This window comes from Tursiops truncatus, chromosome 12, assembly GCF_011762595.2.
Source record: "Tursiops truncatus isolate mTurTru1 chromosome 12, mTurTru1.mat.Y, whole genome shotgun sequence".
NCBI lineage: Eukaryota > Metazoa > Chordata > Mammalia > Artiodactyla > Delphinidae > Tursiops > Tursiops truncatus.
The window spans coordinates 86,639,163-86,660,981 of NC_047045.1; the positions used below are offsets into that span (position 1 = coordinate 86,639,163).

Here is a 21,819-nt window from a genome sequence, read left to right on the forward strand (position 1 = left end):
CAAAACAAAATGTGATCTTTAAAAACTCTAAAAAAAGAGAAAAAAAGAAAATGTTTGTCTTAGCAATATTTGTAATAGCAAAACAAACAAACAAACAAACAAAAACTGGAGACAACCTAAATGTTCACCACTGAGGAAACCATGCACAAGACCAACAACGTTCATGCGTGCAGGTAACACTAGTTAAGACTACGATACCCGGGATGAGACACGGCTGTGTGAACTGACACAATAGTCTGTCAAGTCAAAAAAGAGAAAACAAGCTGTAGAACGTACACACTGTAGGAAAAAATGTTTTTTTAATTTTTTAAAAACTTTTTTTTACATCTTTATTGGAGTATAATTGCTTTACAATGGTGTGTTAGTTTCTGCTGTATAACAAGGTGAAATCAGCTATATATGTACTAAAACACATTACAATAAACTCATAAGCAATATATAACAATATGATAACATAAATTCTATCACTTAGGCATTATATATATAAATCTATAATAATACATAAAGTATATAATGTGGATTTAAATGTTTCTTACAACGTACGTATGTAAGATTTAAATCCATATTATATAGAAAACTCCGGCGAGTGGGACTGGAAAGGCCATAGGAGTGGGGGTTTGCTTTTCTACTCCCTTCCTTTTCTGCTACCTTTTTACTTGGCCTTGATACTTCACTTTGATGTGGAAACAGTACACTAAAGCTTCCATGGTGGGGCAGGTGGCTGGGGGCTTGGAGGGTGAGCTGTTGCAGAGAATGTGGGTTTTATTCCTGAGCATTTTATTTTGAGGGAAAGGCGACTGGGGCGCTCCTTCCACACCTGGGAGCTACACCACGAGCTGCGTGATGTGGGATCTCTCCCTGCAGATAAGCGGCCGACCCGGTGGCCCACACGGCTCTTCCAGGAAGACCTTGCCAGGTGACAGGGGGCTTCACGTGCCTGGCCCACCGCACCTTCAGCATCTTGGACCACGAGGGAGAAGACTCGGGTCTCAGCCCCGTACCTGTTACCTAGCAAAGAGCTCCGGAGTCACCCCGGAGCTAATGAGATCAGAGCTGACTGTGTTTGGAAATAAGCTGCGAGGCTAGAGAAGCTTAATTAAAAAGCACAAGGCTCGGCTGAGTCATTTTTAGAATCTGGAAATGATGCACCGCAGGACAGCAGAGGCAGCAAGTGTCCTCTGAAGACGCTGGGCTTTGCTCCCGGGCTGGCTTTGCGCTTTGCCTTGCTTCGCCCTGCACAGAACCCTGGCTTTGAGGTCTGCCTGCTCTTAAAAGTCCCCCAGGCTACCGCGTCCTGCCCTAGGTCTGCACAAGCACAGGGATATAGCATCGATTCAGCCACCGTCAAGCCCCGAGGCGCAGGTTTTAGATGCAAGAACTGGAGCCCGTCCCAGGAACTAGTGTGAGCTGTGCAAAGGTTGAGGGCCGAGTGCATGGAGGCTCAGTTACAGCACCTGGGAGTGTGTGTGTGGTGGGGAGGTACTGTCCGGTGAACTTGAACTGATACACCTTCCCTAGTGAATGGAAAGTCTGTAGATCAAATAAGGAAGGACTTTCAACCATCAAGGAGGCGTGAAGCCCAGGGCCATGCCTGCTGTGCCCGGGCTGCCTCTCCCTGCTCAGACCAAGAGATCAGCTGAGGTTCACATGTACTTCACGAGAGGTTGTCACAGCCAACACTGGGTCCGTGTAGCTAGATGGTGACCACGTGGTAGGTGGTATCAACGGCATTTAACACGCTTTATAAGTGGCTAGGGAATGCCGATTCTTAGCTCGGTACTAAGAGAAGAGCAAAGATGTGAGTTGGATGACAGGAAATTTAAAGCTGAGTACAGTCAGCCTTCGTTGATCCTAGGAGTGATTTCTGACTTGTGCAATACGTTTCTGGGTCTTTAAATCTTAGAGTGGCATCTCCCATCGGTCAGCAGGCTCTGATGGGCAGCTGGTGTGTCTTCAGGGAACATCCACCAGCTTCAGCATCGGTTGAAGTTAAAAAGGAAAGACTTTAAGGCCACTACAAAGAATTCCGACAGGCAGCATCCGAGTCTCACGCAGGATGTGGATTACCCGCTGTTTCAGAATCACGTCACCTCTGCTGCCCTTTAAGAGCCGTGCGCTCAGATCATGTGCTTAGAAAATTCTACTCTCTTATAAATATATAGAGAATGACTACCTCCTCAAAGGCAAACTGTGTCCTGCAATAAGTTGACTTTAAGTACAACTGATTGGAGAAATCCAAATAGTAAGGAGTAAAAAAGCCAGTTCTGGACGTCATTAAAATGCATGGTGTCTAATGACGTTTTCCTTCGGCTGATAATAAAATAAATTTGAATTCTCTGTGCACAAAACGTTCACGAGTTGCTAAAAAAAGCCTGCTAACCTCACAGGCCGACTAGGTCGGAGTTTAAATTCTTCACGGATAACACAGAAAGCAGGTAAAGGCGAATAATTTCGAGTTGGCTGTATGAGCATTTTCTTGCTAGGCAGCACAAACGTGGTCTTTATTTCAGTATTTTAAGCACAGAGTCCGAATGACGGAAACCCTCGGTGAAACAGTGCACATTTCATTAAGGACCGGAGGTCGTGTGGGTGGTGGTCACAGGCAGTGTCCTTTGTCAGGGTTAATCGTTTGTGTTCCTTTACATTCAGGTAAACCACAGGAGGAGAAAGAAAGCGACCTGCTCAGGTGAGCTGCGGGCACACCCGGGATGGAATCCCCAATCCTTCCCCATCTTTCCAAACTCTGAAGCTAAAAAGTAATCTGATTCTGTGAAGTGGTCAATTTTGTCAACAGGAAGGACTGACCCCAACACCCAAGAACCTTCTGAGGCCGTTGAGAACTGGAGAAACACTGGACCGTCTCTACTAGAGAGGACAGACCTAGATCTCCACCTCCTCGGCAGCCACGGTACATCTAGCAGCAGCGATTACCCCAGACTGTGACAGCAGGCATCACCCTAGCTCTGTCCCTGAGGACAGTCTTAGTTTTATCTGGGGGCTGCAGGAGGACCCGAAAGAAATGAGTGAGCGTCTGCGTCCCGACTCCCTCATTGATAGCCCCCAGAATTTGCTTCTTTCTCGGTCCTGGAGCCCCTGCTGTGTGGGTCAGGAGATGCCCTGGGACCACCAGCGGCCCCATGGATGCCCCCAACCCTCTGTGTTTGCACAGAGCTCACACCCCTAATGTGCCCGCCCCCGGCGTGTGGGACACAGGCTCTCACCAACAGCTTAAACCAGAGGGGGCCCAGTGGACTCTCTGTTGCAACTTTATCTACTTGATGTCTTCTATCTGACCATCTATTTGTTTCATGATCCTTTTTTAATCACAGAAAATTTTAGATGCAATAACAGTGAGAAAAGCATGGGAACCCCCCATGGGCACATCACACAGCCCCAAGAGCTACCAACTGGCTGAACTTTTCCCACCCATATCTCCAGAAGGGGCATGTTAATTTGTTTTTTAGACAAAATCACCATACCTTCACTGGGATGAACTGAACCGTGCCCCACAAAATTCACGTGTTGAAGCCCAATGTGGCTATATTTGGAGAAGGAGTCTTGCGGAGGGTAGTTAAGGTTAAATGAGGTGATGAGGGTGGGACTCTGATTCAGCAAGACTGATGTCTTTATAATAAGAAGAAGGGACACCAGGGACTTCTCTCTCCTTCTCCTCGAGCACAAAGTAAGGCCATGTGAAGACACAAAGAGAAGGAGGCCGTCTACAAGCCCAGAAGAGAGCTCTCACGGGAAACCAAGATAAATTTCTCTAGTTGAAGCCGTCCAGTCTGTGGTATTTTGTTATGGCCGCCTGGGTAGACTAGGACAATTACCGTATCTAAAAAAGGTTAGTATTAATTTATCCATATCACAAAATGACAAATTTTAAAGGGAGCTGACCAGTTCTGATTGAATTTGGTAGACCTTAGGAGTAATTTAAGACGTATCATAGAGGCTAAGTACACAAGTCCATCTGCCGTGCCGAGACACAGTAGCTGATGCAACTTTTCAAACAGGTGTTTGTTTTTTTGTACGAATAAGAACAGTAGTCCACACATTAACAGACTTAACAGACAGGCTCCCTCTTCCCATAAACCCTCCCCAATTAAACAAGAGATTCTCATTGTCTTGAGGTTCTTTTCTCGAGCTTGCCCGGGTGTGTCCCTCTGACAGGTGGACACTGGATTGACAACTTAGGCCAAGAGGCAGCATGAGGTGGGCGGGGGATACAGACACCTGGGAAATTTCCCAGCTGGGTATTACCTGGGCGCTAACTGATAAGTGTTTCTGTCACGTAAGCCTTTACTACGAGCAGAGGAACAAGAGGACTGAGGACTGTATCCCATGGAAGGGCCCTTGAACATGGCGCTCTCTGGCTCCTGGATGCCTGTCCCTACCTGGCCAGGTTGGAGGACCCGCCATGGGAAAGACACACAGGCCCGCCCCCCTCTCCCTGCCTGCACGCACCTGTGGGCGTCCTCGCCGTGAACTCGGGGTCGAAGTGGAAGGTGTCCTCTGGCCTGCCCACCGCCGGCTTGAAGGGCGGCTTGATCTCCTTCCTGTACAGCTTCTGCGTGGACAGTAAGACAGGGCGCTGAGGGCCAGCAGGGAGAATGCGGGCGGGAAACCCATCCGTGCCACCTGCCAATCAGGTGCTAGCACCCGGCAGCCCCCCCCAGAGCTCTGCCACGTTTAGTAACGCACACAAAATATGGTATCTGTTGTATACGACACAGAATAGTTACATAGTTTACAAAGAGGCATAAAGGCCACAGTTCGAGGGAAAAGGGTCTGGGGACATCTAAGTATTCTTGATTTTAGGGCAATGGCTTTCAACCTCTTTCGGGCAGCAGAATCTTCTTCTTCAAGTAAAATCTGACAGGACAGCTATGCCCTGCCCCACCCCCAGGTAACAGCAGGAAGAGCCCTGCTCCTTGGCAAGTGCTTCCCGCCCCGGCGACCTCGGAGCCAGCACCCGGGACCCTGCTCTGCGGGGACACAGACCCCATCCGGGTCCTTCCTCACCCACACCCCAATGCCTGTGCACCTCCCTGGGGCACCTACTCCGGCTGCCACCAAATTTGGGCGTCCAGACCCCTCTGCTCAAGTCGAGGGGCTGCGTCGGGCTCTTGGGTTTAGTTACACATTTTTGTGCACTTTAAGGGCCTGACGAGCACGAGCCAGAGAACTGGCCACGTGTGGAGCTGCCTTCGGTGGGATGCAGAGGCCACACCCTCACGTGCACTGTTCCAAGCCTCGCAGGCCCAGCAAGGACCCCTTCTGCTGGAAGGGGTCCTGATCCAGGACTGTTTCCCGGCTGGAAACACCAGGCTCAGGCACTTTTCGGAGCTCCTGTTTCACCAGGTCTGGACTCAGGACCCCCCCCCCACCCCCCGCCGGGGGAGTCTGGAAATGGAGCCAGTGACTTGTGGAGATCCGCTCTCAATCTTTCAATAACACAGTAAAGCAGATTTTGTCACCCGAGTTTCCAGACGAGGAAATAGGCTAAGATTAGGTAAGACCCCCTCCAGGGTCAAGGGAGACGAAGGGGCAGACGGGAGGAGGGCCTGGGTCTCCAGACTCTTCCCATCCCAGGGGAGACCCCGCCCAGAGCACAGCCTTCCAGAAGGCGCCGTCAAACAGCCGCACTGACCGGTGGCCGCTGGGCTCCCTCCCAGGGCTCAGAGCAGCCGGGGCTGCAGGTGCGCATGTGGAGCTGGGGGGGGGGGGGCGCCGTGCACTTGGGAGCCACGGAGGAGAAAAAAACGAGTTAATTCAGTGGAGCATTATTCGGTCATTTCCTGCCCTGGGTGAAGAGATGTCATTACGAATTGAGTGACTCTATAAACCCTTTCCAGATAGAAAGAGGATGCCTTCCACGCGGACACACCGGTAGGGTGGGAATGCACCTCCCTGATGCATGCACTTGTCAGGGGAAGTCTAATAAGCAGGGGCGAGCTCGGCACCCCGATTCAAATGCTGCCCAGCCTGGCCTGCGGGGCTCGGCTCTCCCCTCCCACCAGCGATATTTGAGCTGGCTTATTAAATAAATATTTGTCCTGATCCAGTAAAAATCACATCCTCTCCCTCTGCCTTCACGAGTCCTGTAACTTCCCAGAGAAGGGGGAGGGACAGGGGAATCTCCACCGCAGCAGGACTCCCGCTTCTATGACGAGGGGTGTTTTGTTTACAGGAGAGATTTCCATTATAAAAACACACGTGTGGCTGCCAGAGGTGGGGTGGGGCTTGGGAGAGTTTGGGGAGGGGGGTTGGAGCGGCTGAAATGGACCCAATGAAAGGAAGAGGATCGAAAGGTGCAAATTTTCGGTTATAAAATAAATAAGTCCTGGGGGTGCACAGGGCAGCCTGGTGGCTACAGTTCGTAAGACCGTGCTGCAAGTTCTCTGCACAGGAAAAAAAACCTCTTATAACTGTGAGGAGATAGATTTTAACTAGACTTATTGGAGTGATCACTTCACAATGCAAAGATCAAATCATTACGTTGTACACCTGAACCTAACATAATGGTTTTTTAATTTTATTTTTTTACTTTTTATTTTTCTTTTTCAAACAGTTTATTTGTTGTTTAGCTTACAAATGACCAAGTTTTTTTGGGGGGGGGGGTTTGTTTTTTACAGCCCATGCTGTCTCTTTCTCTAAAATTTAATTAATTTATTTATACAGCAGGTTCTTATTAGTTATCTATTTTATACCTATTAGTGTATATATGTCAATCCCAATCTCCCAGTTCATCCCACCACCCGCTTTCCCCCCTTGATGTCCATATGTTTGTTCTCTACATCTGTGTCTCTACTTCTGCCTTGCAAACCGTGAACCTAACATAGTGTTATATGTCAACTGTATCTCAATACACACACACACACACACACACACACACACACACACAGAACTGGTTGTCATTTCATGCAAATGAGAGACATTTTGCATCTGAAGGCTGAAGCTCACACACTTCAGTTCCTCTCCCCACCCCAACTCCCAGGCCGATCCTTCTACTTGCCTCCGTTGACTGCAGCTCACTGGTCCTGGCTGGGAGGCTGACCCCTTGGGAGAAGACGCAGCCCCTGACTTCCAAGTCCTCAGCCATAAGGAGAAGAGTTCGTCGGAATCAGACTGTCCCCTGGCCGTGAGCTGCTGTGGACTTAGTTTGGGTGGAGAGCACTGCACCCTTTTAACTGAGGTATCTAGTGATGACTCGGGAAGCGAGAGAGGACGTGGTACCCGGGGTTCCCCGCCCAGGACGGTGCCCGGCTCACGCTTGCCCCACCCTGCCCTGTGCAGAATCCCAACTCCAGACGCCCACCAAGCCAGTCCCAGAACCCGGTGTGCAGCGTGTGCAACCTCTGGCTTCGCATGGCAACGTGTGCAAGCACATGTCTGTGTTTCCCTGCATTTTCCAAACCGCCTCTGTAAGCCTGTGCCTCAGCTACGGAGAGCCTGACTGACCCGAGGCACAGCGTGGAAGAAAGCTTCCCAAGGCTTGCAGGAGGGCAGCAGGAAGTCCTCTCGAAGACCCCTCTTCACCCCGACACTGGTCCCTGCAGAGACAGAGCCTGTGAGCGTCATCTGCCCACCGGCCCCCAGACCTCCACCCTCTCTGTCTCCGGAGGTTGTTGCGGTTTCATCCTGGTTTCAAGTGGGCAGCAAAGAGCTGTGTAGGCCACCTGGGGTGTTTGGTCACCCTGCCCTTCGGATACACCCTTGTGTTTGCTGCAGTCTTAAAGGCCTGTCAATGTCTTCCTGTCACTGGATAAACATTTTGGAAAGTGCTAATATGTGTTATTCTTATACATGTTTTTTCTTTCTTTCCAGGTGTCCAAACCTAGGAGTGGGTTGGAGGATTTAGGGAAAAGGTGACCTTGCTTCTCATTCTGTAATGTCCGCTGCTGTGCACGGGGTCAAATGGAGAATGAACAGTCAGATGTATTCTGTGGACTTTGAGCTTGACGAGGTGCAGGCATAGTTCTGACCTAGATTCCCCTTTCTGAGCCTCTGGAACAATTTACCCCACACTGATGGAAGGAAAGTGGGATCTCATGACCAAATGCACCAGGCATCACCTTCAATCGTGGCATTTGTCCCAGGATCTCAGGATGATGATCTCAAGTTGCAAGGTGTAGCAACGCTGGAACGGATTTCACATCGCACGTGTACAGGCTGGGATGCTCTCTGCAGGTGCATCCAAATTCTACTTATACCGAAAAGACCTTCAGGTGACTCGGGAAGGATAGAGGAAGCAAAATAAAAATAGCAACTGAAGAGATAATGAAGAGAAGACTGATTCTAGTTCGGGGTCACAGACCTAATGTCTGTTTTCTGCCGGCACTTTTGGCTCCGGGCATTTCAAAATCAACATGCTCTAATTAGGCAAAGGGCACCGTTAGAGATGATTCCTGAAATAGCAACGCAGAAATGATGCAGATCCAGATGCAGAGCGACGGCAGGACAGGAGGAGGAACAGGAAGAATTTCATGACTGCAGCATGCCGTGGGCAGATCTGGGGCGTCTGGTCCACGAGGTGCAGAGCTCTGCTTCCACTGGTGACCCCACCGTGAGCTGCTCCAACCCCAGTATCTGGATTTACAAAACCCCCGAGCCAAAGGGCGATTAAGTCTTTGAACAAAGACACCTGTCGGCTCCTTGGAAGGGTGAGTTCTCCTGGTGTACTTAACATGGGAGTAGATCGACAGCAATCTTCCAGTGGGCCGTGGAAGGGGCCCACGCACGGTGAGATGCCAAGCAGCAGCGGGTAGTTCCCGGGACCCAAACCGGAGGGGTCCCCCCTCTGCGGCCCGGAGCCCCACTCTCCTCCTGCCAGCCCACACGGCCGGCGATCTGGGGGCTCTGCACACGATGCCGGGTCGCCCAGGGACGGGGTGCACTCCTCTCACTGCCTTGGGTTCAGCTCCCCCCGGGGAATCCCTCCCATCTCACACCCACCAACCGGTGATGTGCTTGGAAGGGTTTCAGAAAGTAAAAAGAACAGCACAAGCATACTCCCAGCGTTAATAAAAGTGACTGGAAGAATGAGTCGTCATAGTTACAGGGCGGGCCTTGGCTGTGGAAGCGTCATTCCCACTGTGAGGGGAGCCCGGCTCACGGGGCCCGGGGTGATTAACTTGGACGAAGCTTATTTGGGGTCTGTGCTCACTTTTGTGTTCTCGGCACCGCTCCAGCCACAGGGGAAAAGTAAATGCAGCTTCTGTGCCCGACTCTCCCATCACCGGCTGCAGAGGCTTTCAGTCTATAATTAACTTGTAATTTTTCATTGCTCCTACCGCAGGGAGCGAGCTTTCAGGGAGGATGCCTCCTGGGCAGGTGCTAATTGCTAGGCTCTGAGGACAAGGTGATGGCAGAGCAGGACAAACGGGGCAGTGCCCCCCACGTGCAGTGTCCCTGGACTCACTCTGCCCTAGCAGGAAACCCGAACACCCCAGGGAGAAGCGCGGGACGACAGGTATTTACTTAAAAAAACCAGAAACTTCTGCTGGCAGTTCTGGGTCACAGAAGGAAGCAGAGGTGAAGTCATATCCTTATATGTCCCAAGCTGGATCCTGAGGCCGGCTCTGGGGTAGAGTTGGATAGTCAAGGAGATGCCTTGTCACTGTCACTCTGAGCATCTGCCTGGCAGTGGGAAGGCCCGTTGGTACTAACAGTTTTTGCAAATGCGTCTCCCTCCCCTGTGGTTTCCAGTTATCTAAGCTGCCGAAAGCAGAACGAGCGCATCTGGACAAATCTATCCCGTGCACGTCCTTCTAAAGCCGGGGCCGGTCACTGGCCAGGACCCAGCGGCCCCCACGGGGCTGACCAGCTCGTGCCGGGGCTGGAGAGGATGAAAGCTCATCATCCCGGGAAGGGCCCGAGCGGCTGGAGCGAGGCTGCGGTCCCAGGAGATCTTTGCTGGGAGGACTCCCTCCCCCCCTCCCCCGCTCCCCCCCTTGTCAATCCTCCTCAAATCTCTGCGGCGTCACCCCCTCCCAGACGGGACAGCCCCACCGCACGCCTCTTCCGCGGCTGGACGACGGCACGCCTGCACCCCCGGGACTTGAAGCAGCTTGAGGACAGCTGTGTCTTTGCATCGTTATGTCCCGGACACCTGCTCACGTTGACACGGGCAAGCCCCAGGTAGTCATTAAATACACCAATGCGCACAAAAGTGGTCTCTCAGTCCTCCCCATCTCTGGCTGCTTCATCCAGAGCGAGGGATGCACTGAGATCCTCGCACGCCTCTGGCCCTGCCTGGTCATCCTCGGGGAATGGAAATGACAGGAGGTAAGGCTGTCTGAGTGCGTCAGAAGGGTCTCTCTCAAAAACCAAACCAAACCAACAAGAAATGAAACGAAACGCTAAAAGCAACGGAAGAAACTTCCCAACCTAACTCCAGCCTGATTGCTCTGACATGACGCAGAAGTACCACCTCCTTGGTACAGGAAGCCAGGGGCTTTGCGCCGACCACAGAGCCAGGCCCAGCCGTGCAACAGGGCTGCTCTAAATGGCCGGGCGCCTCAGCTCGTGCTCAGGGCTCACGCAGACCTGGGCTTTCTGGAACGCACGGGAACCCGGCCTGCAGTGTTCCAGGGCCACTGCGCTGTGAAAATCCCACGCACCTCACGAACCTGACTTGGATCCCCCCGTGACAAGCCCCTTCTTTGGCGCCGTCCTGGGGTGAGCATCTCCCCAGCACCTGCCCACGGCCCCCCTTCCAGCCAGGCTCTAGTGTTGAGCGGTGTGGCCGCCGGGACCCCCTCCTTCCCCTCTGTGCTGGTCCCTTCCCACTGCAGCCCCTGCCCCAGCGATGCTGTCCCTATTTCCCAGGCGCCTCACGTCACCAGAGAGTCACCAGGTTTCTCTCTACTCTTACCTCTGAAACCGAGTCTAAGTGTGTGCATATATTCTACCACCGGCATCTAACAGTAGGTTAGCAAACTGCTGCCAGTCGGAGTGCTTCCTGGGCCGAGGTGGGGAGCGGAGGAGAGGCTGCAGGGGTGAGGCTGGGAAGCTCAGCGAGCAGCGGGTTTTACGTGCCGTTTGTGCGAAAATGTCCCCAGAGGTGAGACCTGGGGCGGGGCCTGCCCACCCACCGGAGCCAAGGCGCCACCCCTTCCCGAGGCCGCGGACACCCCACACTCCGCGGGGAGGGGGGCGGGCAGACATGGGCACTGACCTCTGCAGCATAGAGAGACTTTCACTTTGTAAACATTCTGGTCAAATCCTAGCTCGGGAAAAGAAAACCCCACAGCTAAGAGCTGTGTTTACCCAGTGGGAAAGGACCAAGGACCTGCTCCCAGAGGAGGCCTGCCGCCTCCAGACGGGGAGCCTGGCCCGGTGGTCGGCTGGCGCCCTGGGAGCTGCCTGCCCTGACCCTCCCCCGCAGAGCCAGCAGCCGGGCGCCGGGGAGGTGAGAGTCGGGAACTTCTGAGCCGGCGTCCAGCTCCACGCCGCGTCCAGTCGGGCGGCTGGGAGCGCTGGACCCGGGGTCCTCCTTGGTGCGGGGGGCGCAGTCCACATCCATCCGGCAGCGCGGAGCCGGCGACGTCCCCTGACTCTGACCCGACCTGCCCGGGCCCCTGAGCTCTCCCCAGCAGGCCTGACTGCTGGATTTGTCTGGACCCTGACCCGGCTCAGCAAGAATCCTGGTCGGTGGGTTTAGCCGGAGGCCCCTTACCCTGGTGCTTCCTCTCAGTCCCTTTCTGGCCCCTGACACGCCCCCTCCTTCCTTGTTGTATTCGGAGTTGAGCCCCATCTCTCTCCCGACGGCTGGACCCCCTACCCGCCTGCAGTGGTCCCCACGCCATCTCGACAGCCCCCCGAGCGAAGTCTTCTTTATGTCTTTAACAAGCGTCCCGAACAGCTTTGTCTTTTCTGGTCTGGACAATGCTTTTCTGCAGCAACATCTACAGGACTGCTGAGTGCGGGCGTGATCCTGTTAGAGGCAGGGAGCAGCACCGAATCTGGGCGCCCAGAGGCCCCAAACTGAAAGCTCTGTGCAGCCCAGGAGCGGCCGAGGGGCCCCTTCAGCCTTCTGCTGGGCCCAGGGTGGCCTCTGCTCTGCCCTCAGGGAGGTGGCCCGGCTGCAGGGCCACTGAGGCCGGCCGGTCTCTGACAGGGAAAGTGTGGAAGGGGTTCCAGGCCTGGAGCCGCAGGGAAGGGGTGGCGGTCCCTGGTCTGCGCCAGGGAAATGCCTGCGCGTTCAGAGCCCCCCAAGGGAGCGCGCTCCCCCAGGTGACGGGTCTATACTGACCTCGGGTTTGTACCAGCAGCTGTCGACTCCCCCGCCCCACCTCCCTGTGCTTTCTGTGCAGTCGGGACCCTGGCCTGCAACTTACGTTCCAGTCGATGGTGACAAAGAAAGGGTGGCGCTTGATCTCCTCCACGCCGTCCAGGCCAGCACCTGCCGTGACCACAGAGCAGAGATGAGCATCAGAGCAAACCCGTGACTGCAGTTCTGACGCAGCAGGGAGGGGGCTGGGGTCCTGACGGCCTCCAGGGGGAAGGAGCCCCCAGCTGCGACCTCTCCTGCCAGCTGCCCCCTCACAGCCCATAGCGGCCACCACTCAGCCCTGCAGAGCTGTGACCAGGTGAGGTGGCAGAGAGGGGGGCGGGCAGGCTAGACCCTCCTGCTGCAGGTGTGGGGATGCCCGGGCACCTGGGCAAGGAAGTGGAGGCCCATCCCAGTCTCCATCAGAGCCAGCATCAGGCCGGGCCTTCCAGAGGATGAGAACACGCCGGCGAGGGCAGGGTGGAGGCTATGGCGCAGAGAGCCTTGTACGGCTGCTCTGGGGCTTACAGGGAAGGGGAAGGAAGCCAGGGCCTGGAGAGGCCGTTTCTAGCAGGATGGGAACCTGGAGAGAGACGTAGGTGGCCTGTGTCCACCTGGGCCTGCGCGAGACAGTTTCTTGTCACCTGGACACTGTGTACAAACAGTGCTGCTTCGCTGGCTCCTTCTGCCTAATCTCTCCCTGGCTTGTTGCTTATGTGAAATCCTGAGCCCCAAGGGAGGAGGGATGGGTGAGGGCGTGCAGAGGACTTCGGACACCTAAAGGTAGACACATGTCGTCATGCACTTGCTGAAGCCCGTAGCTACCCCTCCCAGAGTGAACCCTGATGTGAACCGCCGGTTTCAGGTAGTAACGACGTGCCGATACTGCTTCACCACTTCTAACAAGCGCATCAAATCAGCAAAAGCTGACGCCAGGGGACACTGCGTGCAGGGGGTGACGGAGCATGTGGGACTCGCTGTACCTTCTCTTCCACTTTTTCTGCAAACTTAAAATGGCTCTAAAAATAACTCTATTAATTAAAAAAAAAACCCAAACCAAAAATCAAACAGCCAAGCTCTAAGGCCCCATGAGGTCTGCGTTTTCTCCAGGATGGGAAGGTGAGTCAGGGAGGGGCCGGGAAGCAGCGGAGATGCGAGAAGGGGTGGCAGGCAGCCTCGGGCCAGGCGACTCCTGCTCCGGCTTTGTCTGGGGAAACGGGTCCTGCGTCTCAATCAACCAGGTCGTGTGTGAGGCCCACACAGGCTTCCCGGTTCTGCACCCCGAGCGCTGGGGCCCAGCCCCGCCCCGTTCAGAGGCTCGGCCCGCGTCTGCCCCACTAGGCTGAGCCGCCCCCCTCATCCCTGGGAGGGAGGCAGGCGGCTGGGAGGCCGGAAGCAGGAAGGTGTGGAGGACAGCGCGAGGCCCCCCGGAGCCGCCGTGGTCACCGCGGAGCCCCCTGCCCGGCCTTGCCGTCCAGCCTGAGAAGCGGGAGGACCCTCTCCCCGGACGCCGGGGGTCCCGGGAGACACAGCCCGCTGTGGGCTCATGGCTTCCCGTTGTCATCTCCAGCCCTGTTTCCTGGTCAAAGCCGTGACATGGGCAGAAAAGGAGGCGCGAAGCTGCCCGTGGCATCGGGGTCACCTCTAGGTGGACGAGGGCCCAGCTAGCTCCCACTCCCTGGGGAAGCCTGGCCAGGCCAGCACCCTGGGAAAGAGGAGCCCCTGGCCTTGTCACCACGCTGGACTCGGTGACCTGGTGATTGTCACCTTGGTACGCAAATGGACGAACAAGGGGAGGAAGCTGTCAGCCCCGGAATTTCCCCCTCTAGGGACATGGGGAAGTGGCGCGGGGCTGACACACCACAGGCGTTTCCCCCGCTAAATGCCGCCAACACCCAGTGCCCTGGGCACCATCCCTACTCTCTAGATAAGGAACCAGCCTGAAGGAGGCTGGGTAACGTGCCCAGGACCAAACCGGAGTTTAGGAGCAGAACCGGAAGACAGATTCCGCTCCCCGTCCCAGAACCCCACCCCGACGTGTGTATCCAATTTGGCCTTTCTCCTGAGACATTAGGATATAATAAGAAATACATATTTTGGTCTTTGTCTCGGGCTCCTGGCCAGAGCTCCTAAGACGCTCGTAATTTCCTGAGTGGTAAGAATGATGGAAGCATCTCCTGTTTTTTTTTCATTTTTGGCGGTACACAGGCCTCTCACTGCTGTGGCCTCTCCTGTTGCGGAGCACAGGCTCCAGATGCGCAGGCTCAGCGGCCATGGCTCACGGGCCCAGCTGCTCCGCGGCATGTGGGATCTTCCCCGACCGGGGCACGAACCCGTGTCCCCTGCGTCGGCAGGCGGACTCTCAACCACTGTGCCACCAGGGAAGCCCGCATCTCCTGTTTTGATGTCTGGCTTTGGTCACTGGCTCCTGGAATGGCTCCAGGCATGAAAGAGGCATCTCTTGTTATTCATAATAAGCCCCTCTCAACCACAGCTCAATTTGTCTTAATGCGGCGACTTGTGGAAAGACCCTACAGACGGAGCCAACCCCGTCACGAGGCCTGGAACTTTCATCCACGTCTGACGAACTCGCCCACACGCCCCAACCGCAGGGAGCAGAGAAGGGCCGAGACTGAGTCCAGTCGCCAACGGCCAGGGGTTGAATCAATCACACCTACATAATGGAACCTCCAACAAAACCCGAACACCAGGGTTAGGGGAGTTTCCGGGCTGGTGAACAACCAGGAGGGTGGCTCCCCCCAAAGCCCAAAGGGACAGAAGCGGCTGGGCTGGGGGCCCTTCTGGACCTCGCCCTACGCACCTCTTCATCTGGCGGCTCATCTGATCTTGTAGAACATCCTTTGTAATACATTGGTAACAGTAACTCACTAAAGCACTTTCCTGAGTTCTGTGGTCTGTTCTCGTGAATTCTCACAGCTGAGGAGGGGGTCTTGGGAACCCTGGGTTTACAGCTGGTGGGCCGGAAGCACATGGACAACCTGGCACTTGGGACTGGCATCGGAGATGGGGTGTCTGGTGGGAGCGACCCTGACCCTGGGGTCCGAGATAACTGGGTGGTCAGGGCCAGAACTGAGCTGAATCGTACGACACACAGTCGGTGTCTGCAGAGAAGTGGAGGATCAGTTGGTGTGGAAAACCCCACACGTCTGGTGTCAGGAGTTTCTTATGAGTAGGGAGAAACAGTTTTATTGAGGACCTCACGCTGAGGACCCTCCGGATGCCCGCGTCCATCCCTTGCTGTGTAAACCCCTGACCTGAGTCCGGAGATCTGGTCTCAGCCTGGGCACCCCCAGCTAGAGGCCCTCCACAGATGCCCAAGTGGCTGCTGGAACAAGATGTCGAGAATGAACAGTCTGGCTTCGCGCCCACCTGCGTGCAGCCCTCCTTTGATGGAGACCAGAGCTCGGGACTGAAAAAGCCTTCTGGCCACGACGATTAAAGAGAAACGAAAACCCGCCTCTGATTTGTACCTCTTCCCGCTCTTTTCGGTGAACGCGGGTTGCGTTGCCAGAAGCTCTGTGGGTTAGTCGAAGGTGGCAGGCTGCTGCTCACACGCTGAGCCCAGGGACAGGCACCTGTACAGCGACTCACTGACTGTGTGGCTTTGAAACATCTACTTTGCATTTTGTACCCACTGCATTTCATGCTCATTTGTCATTTGCAAGAATGCTCTGCAAGAATCAAAATGAAGTAAAACAGAAAGGAAATACGGGTGTTGGTGTAGCTACAGTTTGCTGGTTCCAGCTGGGCTGTCTCGGGCGCCTACTCAGAACATTTTTATCTGCATCTTCGTTCTTCCACTGCAGTGAGATTTTGCACCACGTTCGTGCTTCGAGGCCTCAACAAACACTCAAGAGCGAATTAACACTTTGGTTATTACTCAAAAATTCCAGGTGTTCCAGGGGCGAAAACGTAAAAGAGAAAGAATTTCTGCAGAGAGTTCTCTAAAGCCTTTGTCAACCTTCCTAGGGCACATGGGGTCATTATTGGATTCTAGTTCCATTTATCCTCTCCTGAAACATGTTAAAAGAGTCTACTTTGTGCTGGACAATTCCTTTTTGTTTAATACATTTGACAAACGGCAGCGAGCAGAGGTCCGAGCTGGGACAGTCCAGAGATTGTGTCTGTGTCTGTCTCTGAGTCTCGGCTGACTTGCTGTGGGATCATCACCAAATGCACTCAAGTCTCACTCTGTCCCCAAGAGGCGGGCTCATGAAGAATTGACAAGAACAGGTACTTATGGACAGAAACACGGAGAACGGAAGAACAGCATTCTCTCTATGCAGTTTGGCGAGTCTCGATTAAGATCCCCAATGCCTGGCAAATACGCAGAAAGAGTTCACTGGGGCAGCAGATTCAAGAGTTCATGCTTATTCTCTGGTGTAGGAACATTTAATTACTTCTGTTCCGAACGCTTTTGGGCTGTCTTCCTGAACCTCTGTATCTGGACCCCCGTCTCGATTTCTCCGCGTTGGTCGAGGGGTAGCTTTGCAACGCACTGGAACTGTCTTCCACCGGCACGTGGCTGTAAAACGCAGTGCTGTGTCTGAGGCTGGGACCTGTTCTATGGCCCTGGGTACCTGCAGCCCTTCCACCTCACATTTTTAACGAGGCGACCCCGTTCCTTTCCTCCTGGGCTTAATCATCAACGGGCTTCCACTTTCACAGTAAATCATCCCCAACAGGTTTGGGGATTGGCCAAAAATGTTTTCCTTGAATCTTCCCGTCCACAGATAGCTTTGGGAAATGTTTAATCCCTGGACCCTCTGTGACTGTTGAAATATTTGTTTTCGTCGTTTGAGAGTCACACAGAGTCCCTCTCTAATTCTTTTGGGCATGTTCAGAATAAACTCACGTCTGGCTCTTTTCCTTGCATACTTTGTGTGGGTCTGGTCTACCGGACCCGCACACTCCTAAAGGCCAGTCCATAACCACCCCGTATTTGAACACCAGGTCTGCTTTTTCACTTCTCCATCACTTATAGATCATCTACACATCTTTAGTCTTAAAGTATTGTCGGTCAGCTTGAAATTTCATTTACTGTTTAAAATCTTTGCTTGGCGTAGCTTGTGTCTCCTGGGACCTGCTGGCTGAGGCGGGGCCCCGGCAGCACCCTCAGGGCTGGCTTGGGACCAGCAGCTCCAAGCCAGGGGCTGGGGCGTTCGCTCAGCCTTGACCAAGCCGTCAAAGGCTGGCCCTTTCCAAGAGGTCACAGCGATGCCCGTGGGACTGGAATGAGATGGTTGGAGCCCAGAGCGGACTGTGTTTGAAGTCAGATCAGGAGAGCACACCCTCTGGAGATCGAGTCTGGAACGGAAAATGGAAACACGAGAAACAGAAGCCCTGGGCGGGTGGACGGGCCCCGCCCACACGTGTTCTCCAGTCACCAGCAGTAGTTTACCGGATGCGCTGTTTTATGCTCACGGGCACGTCTAACGCCTTTCTAACCTCTGCCCCGTGTGCCCCCAGGAGTCCAGCATGTCCAGGACTTAAGTTACAGATGCTCACAGGGGTGAGCTAGAGACGCCCCAAGAGGGTCTTTCTCTAATTCATGACTAGAACGATCGATCCTCTGAGAAACAAGACTGCCGCGCTCCGCCTGCCGCGTCCTTCCGAGGGTCCCGACCGGGGACGTCGCAGCCCCGGCCTGGCCCAGGCCGCTCCGCCTGCCCTGCCCTCCCAGCCCCCCACCCAGGCCGCCTGGAGGGCACGCGTGCTCTCACGTGCTAGTCTTCTCCGCTTCTGCAACTGCGCCCGTGACGTTTCTCGGGCCCAGAGCTCACGCCCCCCACTGCCCCCTCCCCAGCACACGCACAAGCCTGCAGATGCCGCCCAAGGGTCCCAGGCAGCCCTGCCGGGCGGGCATTTTGCACCTGCTGCCATCAAGTGCGAAACCCAAATAATCCAGTTTTCCAGCTGCCGGGTCCACACGCCACCGTGGCGGAAATAAACTCAAATTTGACTCCATTTCAGTAAAATCTCTCCACTCACGGCATGGAAAACCACCCGTTCCCTCCCTGCCCTCACTGACCGCCCAGCCCTGCCAGGCCCGGCCCGGGTGGGGGCCTGTCTGCCTTCTCCATCTGTCTGTCCCTCCAGCACCGCCCTGGCCCTGCCCCCGCCCCTCAGCCCCGACGCCCGGAGGAGGGGCCTCCCTCTGGCTGGCTCCTCAGGTGTCTCAGGTCTGCAGGGGAAAGGGGGGGGGGATCTCTACCCGAGATTTCTGGCCTCTTTGCCCACACGGCTGTGTTTCCCACGCAGCAGCATCCTCTACCTGTGTGTCACCAGCACCTGCCACAGGTGCGTGGGGCACCTCACTGAGCAGTGCACACTGCCGTCAGCGGTGGGCTGGAGACCTAGACTCGGACGCTTTGGGTGAGGGCAACGCATCTTAAGGGGACAACGGGGGGGAAAGGCCAGCTCTAGCCTCGGCAGCCATGCCGCCTTGGGCAGGTGATCTGGGGCGAGGACCTAGGTCTTGTCACCTGCCGAGCATGTGACATCAAGCAGAAGAACCTCTGCCATTTCTTCCACTGCAGATGCTATGGACACCCTCTCGGAGGCACTGAACTGGGATCCTCCAAATTCAGACGGTGAAGTCCTAACCCCAGAACCTCAGCACGTGACCTTACTTGGAAATGAGGTCGTCGCAGATGTGATTAGTGAGAACCTCTGCCGTTTCTTCCACTGCAGATGCTGTGGACACCCTCTCGGAGGCGCTGAACTGTGATCCTCCAAATTCAGACAGTGAAGTCCTAACCCCAGAACCTCAGCACGTGACCTTACTTGGAAACGAGGTCGTCGCAGATGTGATTAGAGAGGATGAGGCCACACTGGGGCAGGGTGGCCCCGGATCCAGTATGACCGCTGTCCTGATCAAGAGGGGAAATCTGGACAGACAGGTCTCTTCCACAGTTCAAGTGTCAAGAGACAGAGATCTGGGCTGATTTGAAGGTAACGTGGTTAAACCACAGATCTACGTGAGGAACCGGGGTTTGGGTGAGGCCTTCTGATACTGACGAACTCCCCAAATGGCCTGTGGACTTTTCGGGGGGGAGTCAAGAACAAGGCTCAAGGCGATCAGAAGGGGAAGAGTCCCAGCCTCCCAGTCTAGCTCCCTGTGCAGACCAAGATTAATCTACTCGACATAATTTCCCCACCTTAAGGCTAAAGATTTTCAGGCAATTAAATTTAGTGGCTGACCCGGGTCAAGTTGGGTGAGCAATAATTCCGACTATAATTTCTTCTTATGTGAGTCTGGACATCTTGGATATGAAATACTGCTGCAGGATGGTCCATAACTCCTGGAAAGCTTTATGATAATTCACTTTAGAAATTATCTGAAGGGCAATCTTTGGTCGTGGATGGGCCATTTTCCATGCTTCTGTGGGCTCCACTGGGCTAGTATCTTTTTTTTTTTTTTTTTTTTTGGCGGTACCCGGGCCTCTCACTTTTGTGGCCTCTCCCGCTGCGGAGCACAGGCTCCGGACGCACAGGCTCAGCGGCCATGGCTCATGGGCCCAGCCGCTCCGCGGCATGTGGGATCTTCCCAGACCGGGGCACGAACCCGCGTCCCCTGCATCGGCAGGCGGACTCTCAACCACTGCACCACCAGGGAAGCCCTATCTCTGCTTTTTTATGCATTTATTTGTCAAACACACTAGAGTGTTTCCTATGTGTCAGGCACTGGTCCAGCTCTTTACGTCTTCCTAGCAACCCTCTGAAGAGGTTCTGCTATCACCCTCAGCTCACAGGGCGGGAAAGCAGGCACAGAGAGGGGCAGCCATCTGCTCAAGGTCGCCCAGCAAGTACCTGCTGGGGGCGGATCCCGCCCCTCTGCTTGGTGCTGCCACTCAGGGCTCCTCGCTAGCTCCCACCCCGGCTCACGTCTGTGCTCCCTCCACGTTCCAGCAGCCCCCCGGCTCCTGTCCCTTGAGGTCTCCCCCCGCTCTTTCTCATGGCAGCCGAGGGGTGTTTGTGTGCCCCATCTTTTACCATCCTAGAGGCCCCATGAGAACGAGGGCCACAGTTTTGCTCCATTGTTTCCCCAGCGCCAGAGCCTGGAAAGTATCAGGGAACTGGTGTGTGTTTCTGGGTCACATATACATCGTCCCTCTCCTTCCTAATTAAAGGGCCCTTAGTATCTGCCGACAGGAAGGCAGGCCAGGCCCCAAGCCCCCGACGAGTCCACACTCTTGCCATCTGCCCGTCTGGGCAGCTCCGAGGCCAAGGATGGGTTCCTGCACCACACAGGAGTCTCTGAATATCCCGTGTTTCTCTCAAAACCAAATTTTACAAAACTAGGCTTTTCATCATAAAACGAGTGTGTGTTATTGATTAAAGAATCAGACTATTGACGTGTCTGGGGTGAAAGGAAAAGCTCACCTCCCCACCCGGCCCTCCACACTCGCTGCTAACAGCTACTTGTGTGTTTCCAGAAATTTTCTTTGCTCACCTCCCTCCCTCTCTTCTAAATATAGGATCATTCTGGACATTTGCTATTTTTCCTTAACTCTTCGTTTCTGGCTGAGACGCATCTCCGAGCCAGTGGTGCAGACCTGCCTCACCTCCCGGGTAGATGGACCCCGCTTCCCTGAACCGTCCGTCGGTGGTGGGAACGTGGGCTCCTTTCTTCCCCTCCTTCCTGCACTAACAACATCCCGTATGTCTCTGGGTACTTGTGCGACTACGTCCTAGGAAACGTCCCAGAAGTGGAATTACTTGGATGAAGAGTACGTGCTTTACTTTGACAGACATTTTCAACTGACGTATGGAAAGATCAGGGCAAAAGCACCTCCCGCCGAGGGTTCCTCTGTCCTCACACCTCACCACAGTGGATGGTTCCAGACATGGGCCGCCATGCCGGATCGAGAGGCTAAAATGGTCCAGAACGTTTCTACAGTTAGGAAGAGGGCACAGCCACTGCGGAAGATGGTCAGGTGGCTCCTCAATAAATTAAGAATAGAATTACCACAGGATCCAGGAACTCCCACTTCTGGAACTCAGGGTCTTGAAGAGCTATTTGCACACCCATGTTCGTAGCAGCGTTATTTACAACAGCCAAAATGTGGGTCAACCCAAATGTCCACGGATGGAGGACGGATGAGCACAGTGCGGTACACCCGTCCACGGAATATTATTCAACTTAAAAATTAGGGAAATTCTGACATCTGCTACAATACGGATAAATCTTGTGGACATTATGCTAAATGAAATAAGCCAGACACGAAAAACCAAATTCTGTATGCTTCCGCCGACCTGAGGCCCCAAGGGGAGTCAAAACACAGAGACAGAAAGCAGAAGGGTGGGGGCCAGGGGCTGGGGGAGTGCGAGTGGGGGTTTCTTGTTTCATGGGGACAGAGCTTCAGTTTTGCAAGATGAAAAGAGTTCTGTGGATGCATGGTGTTGACGCTGCCCAGCACTGCAAATGTACTTGACTACTGACCTGTGCCCTTAAAAAACGGTTAAGATGATACACTTTTTGCTATGTTGTATTTCACCACAATTGGAAAAGACAGGAGGGG

The 21,819-nt window shown here is 54.3% G+C and overlaps 1 protein-coding gene across 10 annotated transcripts in view; it reads right to left on the bottom strand.

Moving 5' to 3' along the window:
• Positions 1 to 21,819, bottom strand: part of RPS6KA2 (ribosomal protein S6 kinase A2) — a 296,958-nt gene that overhangs the window by 27,860 nt on the left and 247,279 nt on the right. For all 10 annotated transcript variants that reach the window (XR_012324984.1, XM_073789827.1, XM_073789826.1 and 7 more), the window contains 2 exons: positions 12,342 to 12,406; positions 4,465 to 4,567 (listed from right to left, as the gene is read on the bottom strand). Coding sequence is in view for 9 of the 10 variants with exons in the window: in XM_073789827.1 (XP_073645928.1) it covers positions 4,465 to 4,567; positions 12,342 to 12,406 (168 nt within the window). In the remaining variant the exon portion in view is untranslated. The remainder of the gene's footprint in view (positions 1 to 4,464; positions 4,568 to 12,341; positions 12,407 to 21,819) is intronic.